This window comes from Cryptomeria japonica, chromosome 10, assembly GCF_030272615.1.
Source record: "Cryptomeria japonica chromosome 10, Sugi_1.0, whole genome shotgun sequence".
Classification (NCBI taxonomy): Eukaryota; Viridiplantae; Streptophyta; class Pinopsida; order Cupressales; family Cupressaceae; genus Cryptomeria; species Cryptomeria japonica.
This window is the reverse complement of record NC_081414.1, coordinates 447982102-447992263: the sequence shown is the minus strand read 5'-3', so window position 1 is coordinate 447992263 and position 10162 is coordinate 447982102. Positions and strand designations below refer to the sequence as shown.

The 10162-nt window shown below is 38.5% G+C and overlaps 1 protein-coding gene across 1 annotated transcript; it reads left to right on the top strand.

The window, feature by feature from the left end:
- The first annotated feature begins 3194 nt into the window (after positions 1 to 3194).
- LOC131859018 (classical arabinogalactan protein 9-like) lies at positions 3195 to 3635 on the top strand. The gene has a single exon (XM_059212530.1). The coding sequence runs from the start codon at positions 3195 to 3197 to the stop codon at positions 3633 to 3635; it is 441 nt and encodes a 146-aa protein (XP_059068513.1).
- The last annotated feature ends 6527 nt before the right edge of the window (positions 3636 to 10162 follow it).

Below are 10162 nucleotides of genomic sequence, written 5' to 3'. Positions count from 1 at the left end.
CTTCATTGCGTGGACCTTTTGTTTGTTTATTTCTTTCCTTTTTTCTCCTTCCGTTCTATTTTGGTTATTTCACATATCGCATTTAATAGTTTAGTTTCATTGTTTTATGTACTTTTACTGTATCGTAATCACACTTGGAGCTTTCTGTATGAACTATGTACCTCATCCATATAGGATAACAGTGTGTTGCGTTAGTGTCCCAGATATGCACACTCATCCCAAAGACAGAGGCTCTATAGAGTTAGCTAGAGATGCTTCTCGGGTGTCTAACACTTCCTGCATAAATCTGTTATTCGTTGGATCATCTTAGCACCAGTTTGCAGAGGTAATTGGAAGGATAATTAATTGTCCTCAAAGATCCATCATCCTTGAGGTGGAAAATTTCTTCCATTACATTTTGGTGAACCTGACATGAACCAAGCTTATCTTTGCATTAATTGCTTTTCGCTTCACTTAGGTGCATTTAATCTTTTAAACTTTCAAAACTTTTGGATCCTTGAGGTGGAAAATTCCCTCCATTACATTTTGGTGAACCCGACGTGAACCAGGCTTATCTTTGCATTACTTGCTTTTTGCTTCACTTAGGTGCATTTAATCTTTTACACTTTCAAAACTTCAAAAATTTGAAAACTATCTAAAAGAAAAAAGAAAAAAAAGAGAAAAATCAAAAACAACAAAATTTTCATTCGCATTTAGTTTAAATTTCTGCACTTTTTTGTTTATCATTTAAAACCAACTCTATCTTTCGATGTCCCTATAGTGTGGTCATGAATGTTGTGTGACTTGTCTATGAGCTTTTTGGCTCAGACTGCAATAGGAGTCGTAGTTAGGAGGTCATCCAGGCAGAGTTTCCCCTGATCATCATAGTCATCCTCTGCCCAGCACCATGCAGGGTGGGCAGTCATCCGATCCCAGTGAGTTCTTGACCTCTCACAATCTAAAATCTATTCAGACTGGGAGGCTTTCTCCTTCTAATTCAAAAACTAACTCTCCTAGGAGTTCTACCCTATCTTCCCCTCCTGTGATCGATCATGATTTTGCAGTCACTGTAGACTTTGAGAAGATCAATATGTTGGAGCAGAAGCTGAGAGATTTTGAGGGTTTCTTGCATAGAGAGAATGTCCTCCCCCAGGGAGGGAATTTTGTAGGTACCTTGAGAGACATGTTAATCTTTGACAAGAGAGGCTTGGAGATGTTGAGGGATTTGTCCATGATTGTTAAAAGCCATGTTCCCCTTGCGGATGCACCCCCTATGGACAATCAATATGATCCTTTTAGTTCCCAGGCTAGTGTTAGCATTCTGGTCATGGGCATGCACATGGTGGACTCCACCATGCCTAGTGTTAGTGCATCACTCACTCCCTTGGGCTACATAGGCATGGCTAGTAGTTTGACCTCTGTCGATGCTCAGGTTTCAGTAATTAGTGCTAGCACTACATCTATCAATAGCACTAGCCCTTCTGGAGGTTCCAGTGGAGGTGGCGGTAGATCTAACCCACCTCCACCTCCTCTGCCTTCTAATCCTGTCATAAATACAATCTTATAGAACATGGGGCATTTGCAGTTGCAGCTGACAAACTTAGCCTCTACCTCTAGTCAATCATCTATGCCTACGTATTACAAGAAGAGTCCCCTTGGCATTACCATCCTAAATACTATCCTTCCACCTGTTGTTTAGTCCCTGAAGTTTGATAGGTTAAATGGTGATGGGGACTTGAACGTGCATATAGATTCCATCATGACTATGTGTAGTGACTACCATAGTCTAGATTTTGTGTTGTTGAAACTGTTCCCGCACTCCCTCAAGGAGACAGTGTTAGAATGGTATAGCTCCTTACCTGACCACTCCATTTGTACCTTTGATCATCTTATGGATCTTTTCCTTAAACAGTTTTAGGTGAACATTGGTAGTAGGGTCACTATCGCTGACCTTGTTCATTGTAAACAGAATCCCAATGACAAGATCATTGATTTTATTTCAAGATATCAAGTTATCTCAACCAAGATCCCCTTTTCCCTACCAAATAGTGATCTGTAGAGGATGTTTATCGATAATCTATAGCCGTCATTGAGGGAGAAACTATCTCTTAACTGATATCAATACTTCACTAACATGTTCTCTACTCTCACTGATTACCAACACACTATGTCACAGTTCGGAGATACTTCTTCTAACCCTCGCGGTGGCTCCTTTGCAAGCATGACCATAGATGGGTCCTGAAAGAATACGGTCATTGCTAATGTTGTAGCTATTCCTCCAATGGTTGTTGCACAAGCCCCACAACAAAATAGAGTCTTCACTAAGCTGAATGACTCCTACTTGATCATAATGCAATGGTTGTTGAAAGACAACCTTATTACCCTTCTAGAAATAAAATCGTTGTCTGATAGTCAATCCTATCCGTGTTGGTATGATGGCTTGAATTTTTGTCATTATCATTATGTGCCTAGTCACGACACTGAGCGATGTTATCATCTTCAATATGTTGTCCAAGACCACAACGACATTGGTGCAATCAAGGTAGATGCACGGAAGCACAAATCAAACAAGTTTGTTGATAAAACCAATAGTGACTTCCAGATTTATACTGACCCTTTCCCTCCGCATTCAACAAACTTTATTTCTACATCAGATCCTTCTTTGGATGATAGTCCATATGTGAACATGGTCACTATCACCCCTATTAGCTCACCTCCAGCCTAGTTCCTTTTCATTTACCCCTCTAGATGCCCTGTATTGCAAAGAGCCTTCTCCTCTTTACATCTCTGCCAAGTTGAACGGTCAAACTATCACAGGTGTGATGGTTGACCCATCTAGAAGAGTCAATGTTATCATAGATGAGACTCTCTTTGTGAATGGTTGGCATAGATCAACTTATTATGAGTGTGGCACAACTTTGAGGACACATGATGGATTTTTTATCTGCCCCTTGGGCAATATCACCTTGACGGTCCTCGTAGGACCTAAGGCGGTGTCATTTGTGTTCATCATCTTTCCTGAATCGGACCTCTTCCAATTTAAGCTCGGCATTCCTTGGCTAATTGCTATGAAAGAAATCCTCTAGGTTGTGCACAAATGTCTTAAGTTTCCCCATGAGGGCACGGTGCATGTCATCCAAGACATTGGATACCAACCCCTGATTGCCCGTGGGGATTTTTCACTGGACCACTTTTGGCTTGCTCTGGTGGGACCCATGCTTCCTCGTGGTGATTTAATGTACTGCGCTTATTATCAGTATAAAATATGGGATTCGGCACCTTCATCTATGCAGCCTAGTGTTTCATTGCCACCTCCTGCATTGACCTCTCCTCCATCGATTCCGGTCTTGGAGCGGGTAGTGCCTCATGTCTCCTCATCATCGAGGGCCAAGGCTAATCCTGCTCCCTCAAATAAACCTTTGTGTCCACCTAGGACCGCACAGCCTCCAAGAGTGTTTGTTGTTCATGCGACTACGCCCAGCGCAACCAAGGGAAAGGCACTCGTGCTGTCAAAGTCCACGGCCCGTCCTCCCTTCGAGCTCCTGATCATGGCCGATATTCCTCAGCCCTCTCGTTATGAGAAGATGGAGTGCTCTCCTCATGTCCCTTCATCACAGCCTATGTCGGCACCCTTTGTTCCTCCAGCCACTCCTTGAGCGAAACGAGCTCGAGTGCCCATTACTATGGATGTGGTGCCCCTACAGGATGCACCTCATGTCTCCTTGGTTAGGCCTTCTCCCATCCTTGAAACAATTTTGGAGGCCTCTCCTAAGGAACACAATTCTCCTTAATCCACTTTAGCTCCAGTTGGTGGTCCTCACCTCTGTCGAAATCAACGTGCACATGAGCGTAAATGCTTTCGATGAGCCCGAGCTCGAGAGCACGACGCTACCTTACAGTTTGCTAGTGTCAATTCAACACCCAACAATATTTTTTTAGAGCCTATTCCCTCGATTGCTCCCATCTCTGCACCTATTTCATTCTCACTCCCTGCTACTTCAAGGGCTTTCGATCAACCTCCCTCCAAAAAGGTGCAAGTTTTCATTGCTCCTTCTTTGGAGCTTCCTCTTATCACTTCTTTGTCAGACATGCCTCCCTTGTCCTGGCCACTTAACATGGCACATACACAGATGGTGCCTAGTGCATCTTTGTCTACCCCACCCACTTCACCACCACTCCAGCATCCAAGTTTTCTGGGGGTCCTTCACCCTACTATGATTGATAGGAGGTCTAACACTCCTATCCCATGTAAATGCAAGTTTGAGTAGGGCCCTCTTCTAGAGTTCCAATGGTACAAGTCTTCGCAGGTATGTTCTTCATCTCTTCCTTTGCCTGTCTCAGTGCCTACTAGTTTTCCTATTTCTATTTGCATGATTGAGAAGGCCTCTCCTTCTCTTGAGTTTGTCACTGCCCCTCCTCTAGAGGTCGGCAGTCCTATTCTTGTTTCATCTTCTCCAAGTGAGTCTCCTGCTTCCTCCACGGAGACCTACATGTTCAGCTCCTTGGAGGACATCCTGACCTTGTCTACGATCTTCACACGATCATTGACCCTTGCCTTCTCTAAGCCTTTAGATGAAGACGTCACTGCCGCTTCATCTCTTGCTCTCGTTGCTGGTGAGGCATGTGGTGCGACCCTTGCAATAGTCCCTCTCCAAGCTCGCCCCCCTTCTCCCTATGACCTAGATTGGGAGGAAGAAGCTCTTCTTGAGGATGATGATCTCCTGCAGTACCATCCCCTCCTCAGAGCTGATTGTTAGGAATTTTATCTTTCATCTACATCTGCTTGCATGTGTGTGTGATTGTGTTCCCCATGCTTGCTTTATCTTTTTATTCCCTCTCGGAGGACCCAGGTCACTCTATAGGTACTTGGATATGGGTGGTTGACTAGTTTTATCCGTTCTACTCTCCTGAAGGGGCTGAGTTACTCCATATAGGTGCTTGAATATAGGGGATTTTCTATCATACACATTCCTCTATTTGTTTACCTCTTTCTTCTATTTGTCATATCTTTCTTTTTGACATTCAGGAACAATGCAATGCGTTGAGAGCATCCTTTGCCTTCTCCCATGTTGACCCAAATTTTTATTTTTCTCTTTGTCTTCATGTGCTCTTCTTTAGATCCGATAAATTTGGCTCTATGATGATACACCCATCTCAAAGTGATCCTATATATATTTTTGACACTACTATGGGTGTTGATGCCAAACTATCGGATCCCGTTGTCCTCTTGCATTGCATCTTTTGATGTTGTGGACATTTATGTGTCACTATCTATTGGTGGCATTCCAAAGAAACATCTTGTTATGTTGATGTGCCACAACTCCTCTTCTCCTTAGAATGACATGCTTTCCACGCACATCATTCTAAGGGGGGGCCATCATATCTAAATTTTATCTCTTATCTCTTGTATCAGTTTCCTTTTCCAAGTTGCTTTTTCATGTTTGCCTAGGTGGAGGCCAAACCACTTAATCTTTTTCTTATCCAAGATCGCCTAGGTGGGGGCAAAACCACTTGATCTTTTCCAAAGATTGCCTACATGAGGGCCAAAACATTCTCGGCTCATATCTCTCTTGTTTGCCTTGGTAGGGGCCAATATACTACTTACCAAATTTATCTACCCTATCGCATGGCTATCTAGCACATTGCTACCCATGCTGGCAAATCTATCTTTATATGCCTATTGCATGGCTATCTAGCGTATCGCTACCCATGTCGGCAAAGTTTATCTTTATCTACCCTATCGTATGGTTATCCATACCGGCATATCACACCCTATCGTATGGCCATCTAGCATAATACATCTTTCTACCCATACCGGCGTATCTTATACCAATGGCGGTCGCTTATCTCATATCTTTCTATAGCCAAGGGCTTCCTCCAGAGAAGGGTTTATTTTTGTTACGCTATCTTTTCCATTTCTTTACCTTACCATCCATCAGGCTAGTCTGCAGCTAGCGTGTTTGTGATGTACCAAGTACCAATATGTATTCCAAATATTAGCATCATCTCACTAGGGGCAACCTCATCTGATCAACAAAAATCTACCTCACTATCGCGATTGTTCTTTCTTTGTATCTTCCTCTACTTTAGCTTCGCATAGCTCGGCAAAGGCATGCTCACTAAAGTGGGGGGAAAATGTAGTATAAAAAATATCATCCCTTGTAATTAATGTGACAAATGGCACTTTTCCTCCATGTCATCGGAGGTCAGGGTTCATTGGAGGTCAGGGTCCACCATCATGTCCTTTTGTCCACTTAGATCTTCCATGTCAACTCTAGTCGAAGCATTATCAACTCTGTCAACATGTCACCTTCGAGGACATAAGTACAGCGCAGAGACGTCCGCTTGGTGCGCCAGCGTCTCGAGATTCTGATAGTCTACAAGTGGTCATTTGAGTGTTACGCCTGTGCTCGGAAGGAATTGTAACACCTCTGCATGCACCCACTGACATCTGAATTCCTTCCTAGGCCTTTATCTTTTACTTTGGAGGAATTTGAAAGGGATTCTTTTGGAAAGTTTAGCAATCTTCTTGCAAGTTGAGCTCTTGGAGACCATTTTGGACAACATACTATCAACACTACCATTGTTACAGCATTACCAAGCATTCCAAGCACTTCCAAGCATTCCAATCTTTGTTCGTGATAGGGGAGTTATCTTAATCCTTTCTCTTGCATATTTATCAACTTTATTTCCAATTTCATGTTACATTGTTATTCTCTTTATCATTTATCTTTCTCGTGGCTTTCTTGGGTTGTCCGTGGAGGTGGAAACACCAAAATGGGGGTCTAACTTAGGCAGGCTCCAAAACACAACCCCCAACATTTTCCTTTCTTGCATGTGTGTAGGTACACTATCATGAAGAGGAGATTGACTTGTGGGAGGCTTCATAGCATGGACCTTTTGTTTGTTTATTCCTTTCCTTTTTCTCCTTCTGTTCTATTTTTGGTTATTTTGCATATCGCATTTACTAGCTTAGTTTCATTGTTTTATGTACTTTTATTGTATCGTAATCACACTTAGAGCTTTATGTACGAACTATGTACCTCATCCGTACAGGATGACAACGCACCGCACTAGTGTCCCAGATCTGTGTGCTCGTCCCAAGGATAGAAGCTCTGCAGAGTCGTCCAGGGATGCTTCTCAGGTGTCTGATACTTCCTGCATAAATTTGTTATCCCTTGGCTCATATTAGCGCTAGTTCACAGAGGTAATTGGAAGGATAATTAATTGTCCTCAAGGATCCATCATCCTTGAGGTGGTAAATTCCCTCCATTACACATACATACATACATATAGCTAACTTTTGTTAGACTTGTTTTATATATATATATATATAACAAGTCTAACAAAAGTTAGATGTATGTATAGCTAGCTTTACTTGTTATATATATATATATATATATATATATATATATATATATATATATATATATATATATATATATATATATTATTGAATGTCATGAATGATAGTTCATATGGATTATTGCTAATATTTCACTAACATTGCACAAGAAATATGAAGTTGGTTATAATCAGTATGTCGTTGGTATCCCATGTTTCATCTACAGTCAAAGGAAATGAAGTAATGTCAGCAACCATGAAGCAATAATATGGAGAAAGAGCCATGATTGAGGAAGAGTCCTTACTAACTATGTTTCTTCAGAAGACATTGGAGAATTACTATATCATGAAAATTGTGGGATTTATGTTTGATTACTCTACAGTTAATCGAAAGGCCATCTCTTTGTTCTTGTGTTATTGCTTAATAAAAAAAGCCTGTTATGGGACAGACTCCTATAGTGTAGATTTGTTATTTATGCTTTCTTCTTAGAATAAGTCACCTCGGTCTCATAGCAATGTGACAAGTGGTTAAGAGTCTATTGAAGGGAGTTAATGTTGTGCTTCCTCTCAACACTTTGAATAGAGATGTGTTATTCTAGACAACTAGTTAGAAAGATTAATGTTAGAACTCAGTTTTCTTAGTATCCATTAGTTACATTATTCAATGTAAATCAATTAGATTGTGTTTGTGTTGAATTTCTTGCAAAGTTATCCTCTGTTGTTTTGAATTCAAGTTCATACTGAAGGAATGATGGTTATTATGTAAGTTAATTACTGCTATCTTTCACAAAGGCCACATTCCTCAAGAAAGGGCCACTTGAGGTAATGTTAGACTCCTTTATTTTTGTTATTTAGATGCATGCATACAATAAATAATCTTTGTCAATTCATGATTATTATTAATTTTAATTCTTAGCAATATTCAATAATATTGTCATAATTAGTTATTCAATTGCAACTATTTTCAATTGTTAGTTAGAGTAATGTTTTTACCTAGAGCTATCGTTGTGTCTACTTCTATGGCACTCATAAAATTACCTGCAACCACTATTGTGTTAATTAGTTTCCATTATGCTTGTTTATTCTTTCATAGATGAGTTTGTTCTTTTTATGCAATGATAGAAATGTAGGAATATTTTTTTGTGCATACAGTGTTAGTACCATATTTGAATATGCATCCCTAGTTGATAACTAAATGAGCCTCCACTTAGGTCATACGATTACCCCATTAAACATCTCAATCAGGTTGTGTGCATGATAAACTGTGCCAACTAATTGAACTTAGTAGAGACTAGTCACTTGCAACATGACTATCTTCTTTTACTTACTTTCCATTGCTCATCTTTGTAAATTTTTGTGACCCTATTGTCCGCTAAGGCTCTCAGAAATAATCTTTCTTTATCACTGGCATTAAGGGGCTACCTTTTGTATTTTGTTGTTCCTTTCCACTATCTTAATAGTGTATCATTCCCTTCACTTTGTTACTCTTGGTTTGGTATATCTGGTGTCATAACCCTCTTTTCAGACCTTGATTAGACTTGCTATTATTATTATTATTATTATTATTATTATTATTATTATTATTATTATTATTATTATTATTATTATTATTATTATTATTATTATTATTATTATTATTATTATTATTATTATTATTATTATTATTATTATTATTATTATTATTATTATTATTATTATTATTATTACTAATATTATTATTAATTTTATGAGCAATATTAGTTAGAGATTAAAAAAAATGAATAAGGATGGAATTAGTTTAAAAAGAAGAATTAATAAGTGGTGACTTGCACATGAGGTCATAATTTATTTGGAAATTATTTATTTCCTCAATATTCTAATTGAGCACATGGTGTAGGAGAAATAAGAAGATTCTAGAAATGAATTCAAATTCATATTTTAAATGCATGGTCAAATGTAATTGCCACTATGACAAGTTGTAAGGAATATGTCTTGCATGAAAAAAAAAATTGGGAAAGAATCTCAAATTCAAATTTCAAATACATGGTCAAGTGTAACCCCCACTATGACAACAATCATTTTGCATGAAATTAATTTTGAAATTACTTATTTTATCAATATGTTAATTTAGCACATGTTGTAGGAGGAAATGAGAAGGCTCTAGAAGAGAATCTCAATTCAAATTTTTGTATGTAACCCCCACAATTAATCATTTTGCATGAAATTATTTTGGGAAAAGAATATGAAAATCAATTAATTTCTTTTGTAGTGGGAAAATGACTCTCTTTTCTATATATTTAGTTCTAGATTTTTGGAAAAGGGGGAGTTCATTGTTTTTGTGATAAAATAGTCTTTGAATTCTTATGAAGTTAGTTTTTGATATCATGTTATTTCTAGGAGAAAATTTGTAGTGATATTGTAGGATTTTAGAGGTTTTGGAGAAGATTTCTTTTACCAGGTTAGAGGAAGAGGAATGAAGAAGGTTAGCTGGAGAAATGGGAGACGATTCGACAACAAGGAAAAGAGGAGATTCATGAAGAAATCAAAGGAGTTAGAAGATCTTCAACAATGAGGAAAGCTTTACTATATTGACTTAACTTTATCTTGAAGAAATATTGGTATAACTTCCTTTGCATTTAATTAATTTGAAAAATATAAATTTGATTTATTAGTATTCATAAGAAGTAGTGTATATGATTATTTTGAAAATTAAGTTTATAAATTTGAAGGTTTCTAATTTTTAAATAACACATTGCATTAAATAAATAATTTGATTTTTTTTTTTTGATCGATAACATAGAGTATTATATTGCTTTGAAAGAAAAGTGCTACAATCAAGGAGCAGATTGAGAATCTGCAA

Bases quoted from the DNA above. Each gene is read 5' to 3' on its own strand.
- LOC131859018 (XM_059212530.1), top strand. From the start codon at position 3,195: ATGCTTCCTCGTGGTGATTTAATGTACTGCGCTTATTATCAGTATAAA.